Below are 20,181 nucleotides of genomic sequence, written 5' to 3' on the forward strand. Positions count from 1 at the left end.
CCATTCACCCCTCTCTGCCCCCCGCCGTGTTTCACCAGGGTGTGGTGGAGCTGCAGGAGCTGAAAAACGGAGGGTTGAGATGTGAAGGGGCATCACTTCTGAAAGATGCTCAGCCCTCATTGGTCACCTCCCCCCACTGCCCTCCCTGTTGGGCCCTCCCCCCCCTTGCAAAATTATTCTGAATTAGTATCAATAACCTAACGAGGCAGGAAGCATTGTCTAGTGGTTAGAGAGGGGCCTGGGAGCGTGTGCAGCACCAGTGTGAGCAGGGGCAGAACCGCGCGTCCCTCGGGGGTCACACAGCTCTGCACCTGGGCACGGTGCCCCTGCCCTGCCCCGCTGCCAAAGGAGCCCTGCACAGGGCACAGCTGGAAGGAGCTCAGGGAAAACCAGGCTGTCGGCAGACTTCTCCCCCTCTCTGCGTGCCCCTGAAAGGCATGGCAGCTGGGGGGCAGCACGGGGCAAGAGCAAAGCTGAAGGGGAGAGTGAGAGGGACCCGGCTCCCGAGAGAGAGACCTGGGTGTCCTGGGTAGCGCTCGGTCCCGCTCTGGCACCTGAACATGGCCATGGGAGCCTGAGCCATCCCAGCATCCCAAGAACAGTGGCAAACCCTCATCTCGAAGCAGTGGGGAATAAATAACTCCGGGCCTGGCCCTGCTGCTGCAGGGACTCAGTCTGGGCGCAGCGGGAGGGTGGCTGCAGGCTGGCTCGCCCAGCCTCCTGCCCAGGGTGCGAGCTGCTTGCCCTGCTGCCCAGCCCCGGCTCCACCACAGCACCTGCCCGGCCAGCCCTGCCCGCCGCGGGGCTGAAGGGCAGCTGAGGGATGGGCAGTGGCTTCAGGCAAGGTGCTCAGGAGGCATCGGGAGGATATTCTGCTCCATTTCTGGCTCAGGCAGAGCGCGGGCGGTGCTACGGCTGAGAGACACAGCTTTTGTTTACCTCATGCTCGGGTAGCTCTTCAATTTTTCTTTGCTTGATTTACTGCGCTATTAATTGTACTGGCACTCAGCATGCTTGGGCTGTGTGAAACCAGTATATGCAAAACCATGACAAGGAGACATCAGTAGCCAGAACAGAGCAGCTGACTCTCTCATCCAGCACTCTGAGAGTGCTTCTCTTTGAGAGCAGCTGGCATGGCACAGCTCAGGAAGGGGACAAACAGTCCTGGAAGGTCGAGGAAGAGGGATGGGGAGGGATGGGCAGGGACAAACAGAGGGGAGGGATGGGGAGGGAAGGGACAGGGAGGGGTGGGAAGAGGTGGGATAGGGAAGGATGAGGAGGGCAGGGATGGGGAGGGAGGGGAGGGAAGGTAGGAATGGGGAGGGATGCAGAGGGGAGGGATGGGAAGGGGTGGGAAGAGGTGGGATAGGGAAGGAATGGGAAGGGGCAGGGAGGGGCAAGGCAAGGAGGGAAAGGAACACACCCTGAGAAATCTGCTTCTTAGCCATCAAAACTGTTTGTTTTTCATCAGATAAAGTATCTTCAGCTTTCTTCTTGTTCTGGCTACTAATTTCCATAGCCAGAAACTTCTGAAAATTTCACGGAACACTTCCTGATCTGAAAGGAGTCAAGAAATATCTTCATGGCCAGCCTGGTGTTCCCCATAAGTTAAGTTTGTGCATAATGATTTTCTCAGAGGTTTAACATGCAGGTCTCATAGAACATTTAACTAGATTCTTTCTCTGGTCCTGCCTGAAGGTGGAATTCATTCTTCCATGTTTAAAACATCAGCTCTTTTCCTTAAATGTTGAAAGCCTCTTTGTTCTCCACAGGGATAGGAAAGAAAGGACGAACAAACAAACATATGAACTTATGACATTCTGTGACAGGGCTCTCCAGTCTAAATACTGATGTAGGATTTCTAATGCCTTTGTTTAGACCAGTAACTTCCCTCACACTGGAGGTATGAATGCACAAAGTCAGTGGCAGTGATTCTCTGCCTCTAAACCCCCGAGCAGACACATGTTGGTGTTGGTGTGTTTTCAGTGTCTCACAGCAAGTCTAGGGTGACAACTCGAGAGGGATCCTCAGCTCATATGCAGCTCTGGCTAAAGCAGGAACTGCAGTCTCTTGCCAAGGCAAGGTTTCGCTCATTAGCAAATGTTGCCTCTGCTTTCATTTAAAAAAAAAGTTTGGAAAGCTATTGAAAAGTTGCTGATCCCTGACCTAGCTGCTAGTCCAGCTTCCTCCCTAGCTATAAATTGCCTAATCTTTAAATTTTGCCTGGGGGCTAATACACGAGGAAAGATGCTGACAACTCTGTTCTTCCTTTCTTTTTGCTTGAGGGAGAAGGGACTGGAAGTGGCAGAGAAAAACAATTTTAGTGAAGGTGACTCCATCGCTGTTTCTGATCAAAGCCTGGGTCAGTTAAAGGCTAGTGGGGAAGACTAGGAAGGGTCCCTGTACTGGTGTGTTTGGAGTGCTATCTAGCAGAGACACTGATCCAGCTTCTCAGGATCACAGAAGGGTGTCCAAGCATCACTTCTGGTTTCTTGTGCTCAAGGCTCTATTCCCTGTAATGAAGTGAGAACAACAAAGAGCAGCAGTCTGAAGAGCAGCACAGGGGGAGAAGAGGAATATCACCATTATTGTTACTAAAGATTCAGAAAGCAAACTACTAAGAAATCAGAGAAAAAAATGTGGTGAATAATTAAAGGTCATTACCTGGCTCCAAAGCAGAGGAGAGCTTGTTTGTTTAGTCAACAGGAAGTGGTGTGTTGGTGTGTATTGATATAAATACATATGTATTTTTTCCATTCAGCCTTTGCTCAGAAATCACATTTTGACACAAGTGCCAACATCACCAGTTGTTTTTTTCTTACACTGAACATGAAGAAACACAAACACCTGCTTCACCTCATGTGAAAACCTCAAGCAGCAAAACTTTCTCTGCTCAGGAGGGCTGATGCCCCACGGACACTGACCTGCACAGAGACCTCAAGCAGGGGAACAATAGAGTTCCTTGCAGTTAGACCCAGGCAAATAAATGAGCTCATGTGCTTATTTATTAGAAGTACATATGCGTATGTTATCTGCTTATTTAATACAAGCATACATTAAGCATAAGCATATATTTAAGTGTGGATTTGCAATAAGCAGGTTACATTCTACTCTGTGTTCATTCCACAAAGATTCCTCATCCTATTTTGGAGGATGACAGACCCACTTGCTCAGGCACCTCTGCCACACAGACCACTCCCTTTACTCCAGTCCAGGACAGTGGGCAAAAAGGGCCTTGTCCCTAGAGCTGCCAGCTCATTCAGTGATGCAGCTGTGGATGCCCGTGGAGATGGTTTCAGCAGTGACATGGCAAAGCACTGCCTTTTGTGGTGTGGAATGTGCAGCACCATGGAGATACATGAAAGCTGTGAGGATGTGTGTGGGGCCTACCTGGGATGGACATCTCCAGGACGTGGGGTGGTGAGGAGGTTGCAAATGCAATTCTAAAGCACCTGGGGTGAGTGTCATTGAGGCTACACCTATGTTAGATGAGAGCAAGGATAGAGGCTGCACCTCTAATAAACCAAGGTCAGGTGAAGGAATTGGGAAGGAGAGAAGGCAGGAGTTCAGAATGTGTGTGGGTGGATTTATGAAGCCTGGATGCCTGCACTGAGCTCTGCTGCATACTGCAGGATTGTAGATGATGCCACTGGTGCAGAATCGAGGGCATCTGGCTGCTGGGTGTGCTCTGAGATTGTACCATATTATGCATTTCACTAGTAATTTGGCTTTCCAGGCTTGCACTTGCAAAATCTTTACCTGAAGACTCGACTCATGATTTATTTTTGTTCCACTGTTGAGCTTGTTTTGGTGCTGGGAAATGAGGCAAATCAAGGTGAAACTATTGAATTGAGTACACATTTTCAACCACAATTCTTTGAGTGTCCCTCATTCCTGCCCTGCAGCTCTCTACTAGTCTGAGCTGGGGCTTCTTATAAGAGCTAATAACCCTTAATCCTGCCTCTGTGACCCCACAGTTTTTTCTCTCCCCACCGGTATTAATTCCCTCAATCATGTCTCTAGGCAGCATCAGTTCCATTCCTTGCTACCAGTGACTGACACCTGCTAGGATCACCAGCAGGGAGCTGGGTTGGGTAGAGGAGGCTGAAACCTAGTGAATGGCTTCCCCATCATGAATGATGGTAAGCAATGTGATCAAAGTCCACAGACTTGCACTAAATGTCCTCAAGTGTCTCCTCTAGGTTGAGGTCACTACATGGTTGGCAGCTTATCTCATCTACACTAAGAAAAACACTGTCTCTGTGATCAAAGCAGAATGATCTTTGCCCATGCTGAGAGCTGGGAGTGGGGAAGTGCCCACCAGAGCTGCTTGCACCTTGCTGCTTCCCACAGCAGCATATGCAGCTCCAACTTCCAGCCTGCCCTGCCCAAATGACTTGGCTTCTGATTTTGTGCTGCACAGACCCTTCTTTATGCACAGGGAGCTGCAGCCTGCATTCCAGCTCTCATACAACTCAGTCCCCCGGTCTGGGTACCCCAGACCCTGCTCCCAATTGTATGTTCCCTCTTCTTAATGGAAGGCACTGGCTCCATATCTCTGCAATCATCTGCTAGTCACGGGGAGAAACTCAGCTCTGAACCACACTTTTTCACAATGAGACTCATCTTCTATCTATATGGTTTCACAGGCCAAAGTTGCCTGTTACTAGCTTCAGTTTGTGCAGTTGCTGCAACTCATGCTACTGAGTGCAAAAAGAGCTTGCACCTGGGAGCTCGGTGGCAAATCCTGATTTTAATTTTCCTGTTGTCTTTGGAGAAGTCCTTTGCTGGACAGGCTGAGAAAGAAATGTCTGGTAGCTCAATAAAGAGCAGCATGTTGCGTGTTCCGTGTATGCGTTCAGAGTTCCCTGCAGTTGTACAAGATTTCCTTGGCTGGAGGTCCCCCTAAACAGTGTTCTTGCATCTTAGGAAGTTTCCTTATAAAAAAAAGTCAAGCATTTTCAGAAGATTCAAAATAGACTTGCATGTTCTCCTCTTCCTCTCCCCCCCCCCCCCCCCCCAAAGCCACTCCAGTTAACAGAATTAGCATGCGGACTGAAGGCACTCTGCTGTGAGGACAAAGACCAGGCTTTCTGCAGATGAAACTGCTTGCATCTATTTTACCTTGAATATAAAATCTGACTCTAGTGCTGATTGCATTAGCATTTACACTTAGACATGATGTTTGGTCAAGTAAAGTTAACTGCAGTACCTGTAGATGTGAAATCTCTCCTTCTCTTAACTTTAGCTGTGATTGGAGGTTTTCAATTATACTTGAACCTGCTCCCATCCTTATGGCATCATAAAGATTGCTTCCACTAGTAGCTACTGGCCCAAATGAGTGATCATGAGGATCATCCTACAAACAAAAGGTTAGAGATGCCCCCCCCCCCCCCCCCCTCCACCAAATTCAGAGCTGCTCCTCTGCTGTCCACACTAGCCATACCCAGAAGATTTGTGGGATGTCACCATTAACTTCTAATCCCCAATGCCAAAGTGTCAGACTGTAGAATTAGAGACACCCAGATCCTTTTCCAGTGGGCCCACTGGTCTCAGCAATGGGAGTGGAATGGGAGACCTATCCTGAGGCCAATAAAGAGAGGGAGGAAGGGGTTAAGAAAAGTGATTCTTATTGAATGATGAGAATCTCTTCCTTTGCTGTGATATCTCTGCTACCTTCCTGCTCTGCTAGTGCACGGCCATGCCTGCCTGTGCTGCCTGTTAGCATCAGTAATTTCTTTAGCCCTGATCACACGGGAGGCTCCCAAGTTTCTGCTTGGGAGGTCAGAATTGTGACACATTGGAGCTAACTGCCCAGGCAGGGAAGGACATCCAAAAGCCTGAGAACTTCCCAACTAATTGAACAGAATTTAAAAATACCCTTTCATGTTCCAGTCAAAAGCATGGGTTCTCCTTGGATGAGAAGGCTGGTAGGAGCTCCTAGAAAGAAGAGGAGAGAAAGAAGAGGAAGAATCTGAAGGGAAAACAAAGACCCTGAGAAACTACAGATTAGAAATTACTATTATCAGAAATTTTAACTCACTGGTACCCAGTGGCTTTAGGCAATGCTTGTAGCATTACTTCTGCTTCCCACTCAGATGTGCCCCCCCCCACCAACTATATCTCAATACAGTATACAGCTCCAGCATTCACATACAAAACCAGTTAATTTTCCTTTGCCCAGTCTCTACTCAGTGAGGAGACACCATGTCCACTCATCTCTTCTATAATTCCTGTGCAGGTGCAGGTAGGGTAGAGCACAGGCACCTTTACTTTAAAGTGGCGAACTTGGTTCCATTCTAATTGGGAAAACTGGTGGCAAGACCAAAAAAGCTCAGATTGGAGAGGCAAAAATCTACCCTGAAGCAAGGTTTTATTTGTTAATCCATAATAGCCAATGCTGCTGCATTTGCTACTGCTGCTCCAGCCTCTATGGCATTGGCTAAGAAGAAAGGGAAAGTGGCAGGAGGATCCAAATCCTGCAAGCCCCCAGCGCCCAGTGGGGCTGATTACAAGGCAATGACTGCACTTAAGAAGCACAGAAGTATTTTCTCTCACCACTCTGAAAGGGCAGTGAAGTCTATGCAGTACAGAAGGACAAGAGCTGCACCAGGCTGGGGCTAAGGAGACTGGACAAGGGCAGCAAAAGAGGACTTTGTACTTTTAGCTCCTTTAAACTCAACAACTAGCCAAGAGAAAGGTACCAAGCAGGCAGCAAAGGCCAAGAACCATCTGACCCTTGACTGGCACTGCCAAGAAGCCCAGATTAGCTGTGCCTGTGAAGGAACTCCCAAAGAAAGGCCTGAAAATGGCAGCCAACATGGCCAAGAAAGCAATCAAGAGCTGACAGAATATGAAAGCTGACAGACCAAAGAAGGCAAAGACCCAGCTAAGGGCAAAACAGTCAATCCCAAGGCTACAAAACCCAAGGCAGGGAAACCAAGTGGCCTCAGGCTGAAAAGGCAGTACACAAGAAGTAGTAGATGCTGTATGAACCAAGGGTTCAGGGCCACAGAATGTAAATTGATTTTCATAATGTTTTCATTTTTTTAACAGTTACCCCAAGTGAAACTAATGTAAAATTTCTTGTTTTGCAGCAAAACTCAGACTTTGTATGAATTACATGTTTTTCTCTTCCTCTTTTCTTCAGTTCCTTGTGACAGTATTGTAGAGGATGGAGGCAGAGCCTGCTCAGAGATGCACAGCAAAAAGAACAGAGGCAACATATGAAAGCTGCAAGAAAGGAATTTCTGATGTGACATCAGAAAAATACTCTCCATCTTAAGTGTAGTGTAGCACAGGAACAGGTTGTGGATTCTCCATCCTTGCTGACTTTTTAAAAATTCAGCTGGACAAGGCTCTGAGCAATCTAATTAGCCTTGAAGTAAGTTCTGCTAGCTGATTTTCAATGCAATTTTATCTATTATCTTAACTGGAAAGATATACTATGTCAATAAGGACATTTCTTTTTTAAAAATGCACAACTTCATGTACATTTGTTACATTAAAGCAGCTGAGTTCTCACATTACTTATTATTTAGACACAGTGAACCACATATTTATTACATCTTTGTGTTAATGAGTAATTTGGGACAAATTGTATTTGTATGGAAATTGCAGTTTTAGTAAAATGCCCAAAACAACATTCTGAAAGAGCATTTATTACTTTGCTCTGCTGATTACTTTCACAATTCAGGATTTTTATATATTTCAACCTAGTAGCAACAAGTACCTGCAGCTTGCATTTTAACTGATACATTAATGAAAACATTTTTATTTGAAAAAATAATTTACATTAATAGTAAAACTAGACATTCAAATTAATTCATGATGCTTCAAACACCTTTTTAATAGAATTTTTTTAATGGACTAAAATCCAGCTCTTTATTTTGTGGGGGTTTATTCTAGCTTGCTACATTACAAGGGCAAGGAAGCAGAGAAAACAGTATGCTGAATATCAGAGAGCAGGAGGTGAAGAGGAGATAAAGAAATGGAATTCAGACAAATGCACACTGTCAAACAGTGTGTGTGCTTTTTGTTAAGGATGTTTCACACCAGATCCTTGAGATTACTTGCAACTTGGGAGTCTATGATTCTGTGATTGAATGTCAGACCATATGGTGCCAGCAGGAAATGTTATGGGATCATGAACCTTTAAAATCTTCTTTTTAAAAAAAAAGCAAACACAAGCAAACCCAGAACAGCCCAACTTTCTGTTTGTTTGTAGAGGTGCTCTTTTTGGATGGGTTGCAAGCACCACTCTTCTCTGAGAAGGACAAGCCCACACCCAGGCAGCCATCTACCCTTGAGGGATCCCTCCAAGCTGAGAAGCCCAGTGATAACAGATCTTGTTCATACTGCAGGTTCTTGTGGACAAGATCCAGGCAACACAGAGCTTCCAGGTGACATGGCAGTGGCTTCCAACAGCCTTCCTGTGTTTTCCCACAGCACTCTCTTTCGTCCTTACCTGGTTTCTGCCACCTCAAGATGTGCAGTTGCTGTTCCCATAGTGCACAAGTTGACCTGGGGTGCAATCCTGCCCTCCCTGCTCTGACTGGCATGTCTTTCCCTTTAGATAATCCTGATTTGGCAGCTGAGGGAGCTACAGTGCGTGGGAGCCGGAGGGGAAGAGCAGCAGAGGACTGGGCTAGCAGGGAGCAAAAAGGTCCAAATGACACATTTGGGCTGGAGTCAAGTCTGCCCACAAACACAGCCAGAGACAAATAATAAACCCAAATACATGAGAGTTGCCAAGAATAATGGGAAATAAATTGTCTTTTAATATTTTTAATGGTGTTATATGGACTCTAGCATTGAAACTGTTCTCCTGGAGAGGAGTACCTCTTCCTGTCCCTGCTGAAAGCAAGCAACAGAAAGGCTTCTAACAATTCCCCAAACTCTATGAATGTTAAATTTTTATATACTGTACAGTAGCTATGTTATACAGGTATATATCTGTATCGGCTTACATTCAACTCTAAATACAGAGTAGCAATTTGGCCTAGTCCAATTTGCAAGAGCTCCCTCTGACATCTCATCTCTAGCCTACCTTCCTCCACACAGGCAAATTCCACAGGTGTCTCAGCATAGAGGTTAGTGGCTTGAATGTCTTTGAGATCAACCTCTCAGTGCCCTCCTCTCTACAAAAACATGTATGTTCTCAGTGCAGAGAAATTCCTCCTCCAAGCTCTGGTCTCATGAGGCCTCAAGAGGAGCATCATCCTCTGTAGCGGCGCGATGCCCTCATGCATAGGATGAAATTCCAGTCACCATATAACTTGGAATTCTTTTTTCTGTATATTGGATTAATATAAAGATATGTAGCCCATCTATGGTCAATTTTTGACCTTATGGAACAAATCTGTGTCTGCACAGGGTGCCTTCCCCTACACAGAGAACGTAACCAGCTTCTCACTGCGTGCAGCAGGAACCCAAGTCCCAGGGAGAGGCTCTTGGCTTCTGCCTCCACACAGCAATCTGTCCCCTACACTGCATTACCCTGTCTCTGTGCAGCAGCCCACTGCTCCTGCAGGGCTGAATGGGACTCAGTTCAGCAGCAGAGTGTCTTATGTGACTGGGATGAATGCCTTCTCTAGCAAACAGGCTTTCTGTTAGTTGGGAATAATGCTCAGAGAATCTAGAAACAGGGTCTTGCTGATCTGCTACAGTGAGCTCAGCTGGTCAGCTCTGGTACTCCACAGTCATGTCATGAGACATTACACAGAGTGATTAATACACTTCAGACAGCTCTTCCCCACTTACCCTACTCAGTCTCATACTGAAAACTGCTCATAAACCTGTAAATGTTCCCCATATATCTGGAAAACAAAGTTCTCAAGCAGACCACATGTCCAGCACTACCACAGTGAATTATTTTCCCAAAGCTGGTCTGCCTCTGTGAACTCTTATACCTGGAGACAGGCTTATCAGCTCACCAGTGCCTGGCTCTGTGCAGGTCAACACAGCCACAGAACCTGAAGAGATCCCAGACAATGGTTCTTCTTCCACATCCCATTCTAATTTGGGACTCCCTTCTGCTTTGTGAAGGAGCTCCACAGTCAGTAGGTAGGAACTCAAGCGGAGATACTAAAAGCAGGCTCAGCAACTGGACAGTGTGGAGGTAGCCAGACCAAGACAAGTCACCAGAACAAGTTGATTCAATGCAAGTTCCCATTATTGTGGGGACACGCAAGTTCTTTGTGGACTCTCTTGGGCTTAGGAAGAGGGGCAGCCATACTTACTGCTCCCTGAAACTTGCCTGGAATGGGCATCAAGAGAGTTCTTCAATGAGAAGGGACAGAATGGGAGAGAGCAGAGGAGGAAGAGGAAGGGGCAGCACTCTATTCCAACATAATCTTATTGTGAAAAATACAATGCCATACTAAATCCAGAATTCTTCCTTTCAGGAGCAGTTGTATGTGAGGGAGGCAATGGGCTTGAGAGGCAGAACTTCCCAGAGGTAGTTATAAATGATCTGCTGCCATGCAGGAGCGATGAGGTTTGCCTTGGGTTGAGGACAGCTCATCTTTCTGTTCTGTCTCTTCTCTGAAGCCAGCAGACAAAGGAGGAGGCTGTGCTATCACACAGTGGTTCAGAAGGACCGGAGAGGCTCAGGCTGATTAACCATATCTGAACTCATACTGATGCCACCCAAGAAACCTAGGCCAGAGTCCTGTGGCATAAAGGTTTGCACTTCTCCACAAGACACAGATTAGGGCATCTGTACCATTGCAGAGGACTACAACCTGTGCCCAGATACCTCTCTGCAGGGGCAAAACAAGAGAAGGTGCAGCACATTTATAAGGACCTCTAGGAAATGAGCAGTTCATGGCCTGCCAAACAGAGTTTGAGAGAAAAGAGGGCAGCATCCCTCAGCAACAGATTTAGAAGATGACAAGAGCTGTCATGACAGACTAGTAGAGAGGGGACTCTGTGTTCTGCAGCAACTGAAGAAGAGGGTGTGGGGGAAGGCAGAGAAGCAAATAAATGGTGGCAAAATAACAAATGAGGACTTGTCTTGGGTTGTAGGTAGTGGATGATGATGTCTCTCCTCACCCTTTTTCTTCCTCACTGCTGGTAGCTCACAGAGCATCAGGCTGCCTGTGCTGCTGCTCCAGGAGTTGTCTGCAAGGGAGATGCAGGGGTGGCCCAGATCGGCGAAGACGTCGAGAAGGAAGGCCAGCCAGCTGACGGCAGATCTCATCTGAAGACACAGCAGGCACACACAGGTTGACAGGTAATTAAAGTTTCCTTCAAAGTCTTTACCACCAGAATAGCTAGAGTTACATCCTTCACTGCACCTACAGAAACTGTTGGAGCTGCTGAATCCTCATGTACATGAGGCAAGTGAACAAGTCCTTAGGCTTTTATTAATTTCCTTCTGGCTGTGATTTATTAAAATCACTTGTGTTTTGCTGCAACAAAAACAACATAAGAAATCTAGACTGGATCCTGTTTCTGTTCACGAATAGAAATACTGAGAGTTACTCTTTAACCTCAAAGGAATGCAACTTTGAGTAAGGGTGTGCCTGGGGCTAGCAGAGCGCGATCAAGACCGAGGAAGGCAGACCTCTCATACTTCTTGGTATCATGGCATCTATCTCCCTGTGTTTTCCATGGCACGTACACTGGAGGCAAGGCTGCGTTGCGTTACAGCTCCCCCAAACCAAGTCCAAAGTAACGACTGCATATGGATTGGGTTTGGCTCATTAGTTAGCTTTGAGACTCTGTCAGTTGGCTGCAGCTATTCCTGTAGGCTGGCTTGTGCTGTCACTCACCTTGCATGACCTCGTTCTCCTTGCAGACGATGCGAGAACACACCTCCTTGTTTATGATGTACATGCGACGAACACTGAGGGGTCCCCAAGAACATGCCCAGGTCAGCAGCAAAAGGCACAAGTACCCAAAGAAACAAAAAAGGGATACAGGCAATAAACTGATGAGGAGGCAAATCCTAATTTTTTAGGCTTAGTTAATCTAGAATACGGCTGTTGCCAATGGGAAAGCAATCTTTGTCAAGACTTCATAAAATGGCCAAATACCTCAAAATACTGATTACAAAACAGGGCACATGACTGCTATTGTGCTGTTTTAATTTATCACCCTAAAAGGACACTCTGAGGATAGAAGTAATCTTACCCATCGGTTCACTGAGGGAACCTCTAGTCTTCAAAGAAAACAATTGCTGAACTGGACCTACTGTTTCTGGAGAGATCTTAGGGCTTTTCATAGGGACTGCTGGTTTCTTACCTTGTAACACAGAGGTAGCTGATACACTGCTTGACTGGTTTGTGAACAGAGTACAGGCGTGTGCAAGGAAACTTTTCTTCACGACAATCTGAGAAAACACACACACACCAGAGGTGTAATCCCGCAGCATTGGCAGATGCTCTCCATCTGGCATACGTGTCACCACATCACTGTCCTGCAGGCTCCTAGGGAAGGCTCCCAGCCTCTATTTTCCACTCTCTTGCAACAGATGGGGATGGTTTAGAGAAGAGGAAAACAAGGCAGACATTTCTGATCCCCCTGCCTCCTGAGACAAAAGTAAGGGAAAGCCAAGCCAATTGCAGAACAAGGCAAGTGGGAATCCTCAGTACAGAAGCCACATGCTGTGAGGGGCTAGGACACAAATTGTTCATTTTGTTTAAAATGTCAATTGTAGTTGCACATTCAGTTGCACATTTTAGCTTGAAGAAGAGGAGGCTGAGGGGAGACCTCGTTGCTGTCTACAGCTACCTGAAAGGAGGTTGTAGGGAGGTGGGAGTTGGGCTCTTCTCCCAAGTGAATAATGACAGGACGAGAGGAAATGGCCTGAAGCTGCACCTGGGGAGGTTTAGACTGGATATCAGAAAGAATTTCTTTGCTGAAAGAGTGGTTGGACAGTGGAACAGGCTGCCCAGGGAGGTGGTGGAGTCACCATCCGTGGAAGTATTTGAAAGAAATGTAGATATAGTGCTTAGTGACATGATTTAAGCACTGAACAGGTAAATCAGGTTATGGTAGGAGGATTTAAGTTATGGTTGGACTTGATGATCTTCAAGGTCCCTTCCAACCAGGATGATTCTATGATTTAAAACATGTATTTCTAATAGATCTGCAATCTCACACTTCAGGACACGAATCTGGTTCCTTTCTTTACTAGACAATCAACACCACAGCTAACTGTGATGGGTTTTCTTGCATTTCCTTCTGAAATGCCAGGTCTTGGCCACCAACAACATAATATTGACCCAGTGTATCTGGTCTGGTGATCTGCCTGTTCCTTCTCTCCCAAGCATGCCACCCAGGGGAAGACTTCAGCTGCCACTTCTGTCTTCCTCCAGTACTTCTAACTCAAGGAACAGGTGAAGGGAATTTTTCAGGAATCTGTGCTCAGCGCTCAGCCAGCATCTGCCTGAAGAGGTAACAGTGTGGCTGAAAATAGGTCTGGGAGGGGATGCAGGCAGCAAACTTAAATGTACCTGATGAAGCTGTTGTAGTTTCGCTGTCAGACTGAACTGGAAGACAGAGGGTTGCAAAGTTAGTGTGATTTACCATGATCGCTTCCTAGACATCAGCTTATTCAAAACAAATAACTGGAGTGTTCTTTCAAGAGCCCTCCATTGTAACTTCTAATGTGGAAAAAGATTTCATTGTTACTGACACAAAACTGTAAGAGACAGTACAAATCCAGTATGAATCTGGTACCAGCTACACAGCCAACAATGCTAAAAATCTGTCCAAGCTTTACTATGAAGCATTACCACTACTGTTTAAACTTACACTGTCAAGGCCTCTTGTCTTATAATTCAAAAGGTCAGGTAAATGCATTTAATTGCTGCAACTGCCATCAGTCTAGGCAAGAAGCAAAGGAGCCTGTGACTGCTTCTTTTTAAGGAACAGTGAGTGACTCTTTTAAGAAACAGTACGCCCAGACTGCTGGTCATGAACCCCTAGTACATGACAAGAGGTCAAAAGGTGGTTGGTTTCTTGTTCCCTCTGATAAATCAACCCAAATACATAATTTCACTATTTACCCAGTGACAAACTGGAAAGGAATTTGGAGGCCTGACTGTCACACACAAGTTTTCATCAGCAGCTATAGAGGGCTTCTATTCTTCGTGTTCACGTGCCTTAGAGTCAGCCAGAAGCACAGGCAAAACAGACAGGCACAGAGAGGGGTCTTTTGGGCATTGGTGCCCTGGTTAGGGGCAGTCAGGGAAGACAAAATTCTGGGTGTGCAAGGGACTGGGCAAGGAGAGGGAAGAGGGGTCCACAACATTTGGCTTTGAACTGAGAAGAAACTCACCAGGACTAAGAAGCACAGGTGGTGTGACAGCTGCAGCTGGAAAAAAAGAAGATGTTTGGATAGCTCTTCATTGCTGATTGCTGACCACTCCTGACTAGTAGCCATCCCACATCTGGTTCATAAACAATGCCAATCATGATGTTATCTGACTTGTCAGAGTAACTGCAGGCTTTCCCTGCAAATATGCTGGGTGTCCCAGAGCTGATGGGATGGTTCCCACGCCATGTCTTTTGCAAATAGTTTCTTCTTAATGCATCAACAATAAGCATTTTCAAGCCCAAGTCTACTGTAAAGGCTTCATATTTAGTCTTTTCAGTTTTAGATGTAGGTTAGCCATTGTCAGTCTGGTCTGCACAGCAAATCTTATCTACCCTCCTACAGACTGTCAGGTCTCATACACTGACCTCAAGACTGACAGAGGTTGCTTTCACCTCCCATCCCCCCACCAGAGGATCATGCACCTTGTGTACACAATATTGTGCACACTTTTCTCCTCCATTGTTGTCCCATGACAGCTGGTCAGCTTGACCCACGATACTCCAGCCAGCTGATGAGCAGAGTCACAGGGCAGAGAAGAGACCATGGAACTAGTGTCCTAGAGAAGGATGAGCTCTCAGATGAGCTCTCCTACACACACAGCACACTTCCAAGCAACAGTCAAGCACAGCTGCTTCCTCTTTGTCTTTTGAACCATATCATCAACCAGATGTATTCTCCCTCTTCCTGCCCTGCCTGGTTCTCCCCCACCTCAGAGTGGATGTGTTTGAGAAACTGCACCAGCAGAGAGAGAAACCATGGCTGAGGCCAGTGATGCTGGATTCAAAACAGGGCTCCTATGGAAAAAGTGGGGAGGATCCTCTTTGAGGCTCTGGCTCTCTCCTCCATTCCTCACCCTGAGTCCAGCAGGATTAGACTACCTCACATGCACTCTGCTGCCTCCACAGCAAGGTTTTGCTCTCCAAAGAAGCACACTGCATGCTACAACTGATCACCTTCAAATGTCCACCACCTACCCTACATTTAACGTACATTTTCTAGCCCCTAGTGACATAGCTGCAGGCACAGCAGGGAAGCCAGCACTTAAATATCAGTATTTCCACCTCTCCATCCCACCACTGCTCAGGGGTTGCTCTATTACTGTCTTTCAGGGGGGGTTTTGCTACCTCTGCTGCCTGAGCATTCAAGCATGACTGCCAGATGCCAGCACACAGGGACACAATCTCAGTCCAAGTGCTGCCCAGTTAACTGGTGAACCCAACCAATTTCTCTCCCTTGGCATTTCATCTCTTTCTCCTTGCAAACTTTACTGGAAGCCCAGGCGACGTGAGCTTTGGATTTCGTGGCTTCCTGCAGTGCAAGCAGCTTCAGAGAGCCCTGGCACACCAGGTGAGATTGGCATTTCCTTGGAGAACATGCCACCCCAAATCAATGTCTGAGCTGCACAGGCTGCAGAAAAGACTTTCAGATAAGCTGAAATGCTGTAAGAGCATTGTTGGGTGCCAAAAGTGGGGAAGGGGAGTTTATGAGCGTGATGGATAATTGCTGGGGCTGTGCAGGCAGGTGTGAAGGTGAAAAGGGGAAAAGTAGCCTGAAGTTACCATGAGATAGAAGCTTACCTGGGGTGTTGACAAGAGAGTCAGTGCTAACTTCACCTGGAAAAGAGAGAGCTTGTCTTCACTTTGTGATCCCTTACACAGCTAGCCATAGCCAGCTTGAACTACCTTGGCCACCATGGTAGCCTTACTGCAGAACGGGATTCAATCCAGTAAATACATGAACAAACACAGTTACCCTATGCCACCCATACCCATACCCCTTTTTAGTGACTGGCCTGGGACTGGGCTTCTTGGTACACATACTACATCAGCCCTTACTAAGCCCTGGATTCATATTCTGACTTCTCAAATATGTAAGCATCTCAATGGGAAAGAAAGATGTCTGCAATGAAGGTGCTGATGGCTCCCACAGGAGGAGGACAGATAGATGAGGAGAAGGAGGAGAAGGAGGTAGGCAACTCCAAAACCTAACCTTGACTGCAGGAATTAATCAACAGACTATTTTCTTTAAAAGTCAACTGATGGCAAAGCTGGGGTAGGTGTGATGGAGGGATAAAGTCTGAAGGGAAGCTTGATGGACTCATATTGGGCTGGCCTGTGAAAAGTTTTCTGGGATGGCCCAGGTATTGCCCATGACAGGATCACAGCTGGGAGATGTCTGATGGCTCAGCTAGGGGCTACAGTCCAAGAAGAAGCAGACCTTTGTGGTTCTTCTTGGTGCTGAATCATGATGCAAAAGTGTTCATTCATATCATGTCACAGAAATGGAAAAAAGTTCCAGGGGGATAAAGCAATTCACCCTCAACAACACAGTCAGTATGAATACCTGTCAATATCCTTTCTCAGTGGCCTCACTGCTAAAGCACCATGCCATTCGTGCACCTTTTTTCTTGGGATTTTTCCTAAGCAGTGGCAGAGTTCCCAGAGCATCTAATGGCTGAAGAGTTATCAGCTCTCCTGGATCTCCCCCAGCTCTTGACTGTGAACATAACTTGATGAGCTTCAGCTAAGTGTTCAGGACCTCAGCACTACTGCATTATTTGTAATGAACACACAACACTTAGCAGATTATCTTGGAGGGCTTGTTTAATCTTCACATGCTCACAGTGTTAGAGACAGGGAAACAAAGAACAGCATTTGTAATTAAACAGGCTGTAACTATGCAGAACAACTGGGTCACATGAACAGCCTTTAGCACATAACATGTCTGTAATACTTACCAGTTGCACTTTCCAGGTCTTGCCCATTGACCACCCAAGGAAACCAGTCTGCCAAAGAAAAGAGAAGAGTGAAGAAAGGACAGACAGAAGCATTCCTATAGCATGCGGGCTTTGTGAAATTTTTATGATATCCTTATCCGTTCAGGAGACACCACTGCCCTCTGTTGAAAGGAGAAACGCTCTCCTCTGTGCCTCAGCCTCCATTGCTGCCTGGGTTTGTTCTTTAAAGACTTGCGCATACAGCAGCTCCTGATGCTGTCCCAGCTGCTACCACCAGGGTCAAAGGCTAGGCACAGAAACAAAACAGTAAATACCTCCAGATCTACTGCTGGACTTTGCATTTCTGAAACCCCGTTTGATGCATTTAAAAACAAATTGCATGTTGCCTCCCTGGTCTGGAGGTTGGTCAAAATCCCTGCCTTTGTTTTATAAAAGAAGAAGATGAGTCACGGTGATTATTTGCTTGGGGTCACAGATTGAGTAACTGGCACAGTAAGAAACAGATTGAAGATCTTGTAGGTTACTATTATCTGGTCCATCATCCTGCCTGGGTACAGAGCACAGAGCTGAAGACCTTTCCTCTCTCAGCCCTGGTGACACTGTAGAAAGGAGAACGATGAAGACTTGGCTGTACATGCTATGTGGGAGAGAAGAAACTGCAACTGAGCTAGAGTGTTCATTTGTCCAAATATAAAGGGGGAGAGAGCTGCTTCCTACAGCAGACAGGAATAGGAAAATATTTCCTGCTAGCCACAACGGAGGGAAATGTCTGCACAACTGGGGTGGAATGAAGGAAGGAGTTGGCAGGAAAAACCCAGTGATCTGGGGCATTGCAGGAATGTGTGTAGGACCAGCCCAAAAAAACAGTACACCCTGCTATGTCTTATGAACTCAGCCTTAGCTTTCTCTTAGTGGGAGCACTATGTGGGTAAAAACTATCAAGTCTGGAGCTTTTGTCTTCATTCTTCCTCATTCCAAGAGCACTTACGTGCTGGCTTCAGAAAGACTCTTGGGACCTGCTGCTCTGCAGCATCACAGGAGTTGCTGGACCTTGCTATTACCCTCCCCACCCAGCTGCCAGCAAGGGCTCAGCTGCTGGTGACTGATCCAGGGAGAGCCAGACATGTAAAATTACTTAAGTGCATGATGTAGTACCACCCAAAACCTCCCCTGTTCTGGTTAATCCCTTAACTGTAACAAGTAGAGAAGAAAAATGATACCGAGCACTTTCGAATTTGTTTCTGATAGAAAAGGCAAAACACAAATTCTGAAAGCATTTCATATTTGAAACATATGAAAAAAGGGGGGCAGCTCCCCTCCTTTTTTCTAACACTGGTAAGTCAGCTTTCACTAGCTTTTTTTTTTTTTCTCCCCTCCTTATTAGATAACTAGAAAACCCCAAACCAGAGAAGCTAAAATAAAATACACAGAAGTAAGAAATACTCCTTTCAGACCTCCTTCATGCATTATAAAAATCACAGCATTTTGTTTCTGCCTCTAACTTTGCAGATCACCTACAAGATCATCTCTTGGATGCCTCACATCCCTGCTTCACAGTCATACACATGTGCACCTCTACAGGAAAAAGTGCTATTGGAGCAGAATAAGGTTTCAGCATGGGGGTAGGATCAAGGAGAGCAGTTTGGAATTACCTGATCTGAATGGGATAGGTTCAGTCATCTGTCTCCTACATACAGTTTTGCTGGGCAAAGCTCTTTCTGTTCACTGAAATGAATCTTCTGTCTGTCTTGTGTTTTCTGATGATGAGGTCTGACACAACCCTTGTTTTGGTTTTTGTGTGTGTGTGTTTTGTGGGTTTTTTAAACAAATTTGATCCTACCTGAAATTTTGCCAAAGTAACTCCAAGTAAACAAAGAAGTGGAGCAGCAGAAAAGAGCAACAACAACAAAAGCAGAGAGTGGTTGGAACTACACAGGTTAGGTTTCTCAAAACAGCTACACTTTGTACAAACCACAAAACCTCCCAGCAGCGAAATGGCCTGGAATAGGGCAATTCCAGCAGGAACCACTACAGATAGGAAATGATCTGTGGAGCACTGGGCAACGCTCTGCAGATCAAGCAAACACATGTGGTACAGCAGGGTGTATTAAGCACAAAGCACAGCTAGCCCTCTTTCTACGCTCGACCTGGCTGTTTTGCTCACCCAAACATCCCTGCAGTGGAGGCTGTGGACCTCTGTCTCTTGAGACTCCCAGTACTTACTGAAGAGTGAGCACATATGGGAAGGGAATAGTCCCCAGTTCCTTCTTTTTCCCTTACAACCCTATATCCACTTTGCCTTTCCTCTTCCGTCCTTCCCCCTCCACTATTCATCTACATGTATCTGTCTTTCTCCTTAGGCCATTGTACATTAGCCTGTGTACGAAGCACCATGGAGCCAGGGTGGAGAAGAAGTCCTCCCCTTGGCATAAGAACTCACCAGCTGGGGACAGGGAGAGTGCTAAGAGACACAGCAGTATACAAGCTCCAGAGGTCTTCATCCCTGAGGAGTGGAGGAGACAGGAGTCAGAGGAAAGCTAAGGAGCAGGGATACCCACCCCTGTAGCACAGACACCTTTTACTTGCTGCCTCTGTTTTCCGTTCAAGACTATTTGATCCACCCAGTCTCCCTCCCACCTGTCTCCCTGGCCAGTTTTCCAGGTGTTTCTGAAACATTTTGAACCGAACATCTCAACATCTGCTTTCCTTCTCCCTCCACCTCCTTTCTCCAGCCTCCATCTCTTCTATCATCCAGGTGGCTACACCCCCCTTCACACACACCTCCCAGCATGCAAAGAAAAGTTTCCCCTTGTTATCTTCATCCACTCTTCTCCACTTCCAAACTCTCTTGAGGAGCACTGAGAAAAGATAGGGTCCCCACCACTTACTGCAGCCCTTGGTCTCCGCTCCCTTCAGCAGCAGATGCTTTGTCTTTCCCCTGAAGCAATCCCCCCCAGTTTGGCTATTGGGTAAATCACATGCAGCCACACCCAGAACACGTTCTACTTCTGCTTGTCTTCAAAATACTAGTTTTTTAGGGGAAAAAAAAAAAAAAAAAGAAAAAAAAGGGAAAAGGAGAAGCCAGCGAGATGGTGAGCCGTGGTGTCATCATGCA

General features: G+C 46.4%; 1 protein-coding gene across 1 annotated transcript; it reads right to left on the reverse strand.

Annotated features, from left to right (window-relative positions):
• Positions 1 to 10,918: 10,918 nt before the first annotated feature.
• MFAP5 (microfibrillar associated protein 5) lies at positions 10,919 to 19,567 on the reverse strand. Its single transcript, XM_010004129.1, has 8 exons — positions 19,507 to 19,567; positions 17,067 to 17,114; positions 15,907 to 15,942; positions 14,291 to 14,326; positions 13,464 to 13,499; positions 12,250 to 12,337; positions 11,778 to 11,851; positions 10,919 to 11,203 (listed from the first exon to the last, which is right to left on the reverse strand). The coding sequence occupies exons 1-8, from the start codon at positions 19,565 to 19,567 to the stop codon at positions 11,082 to 11,084; spliced, it is 501 nt and encodes a 166-aa protein (XP_010002431.1). The 3' UTR covers positions 10,919 to 11,081.
• Between the last annotated feature and the right edge of the window lie 614 nt (positions 19,568 to 20,181).

The sequence above is a fragment of the Chaetura pelagica genome, unplaced genomic scaffold, assembly GCF_000747805.2.
Source record: "Chaetura pelagica isolate M959 unplaced genomic scaffold, ChaPel_1.0 scaffold198, whole genome shotgun sequence".
In the NCBI taxonomy this organism is placed as follows: Eukaryota; Metazoa; Chordata; class Aves; order Apodiformes; family Apodidae; genus Chaetura; species Chaetura pelagica.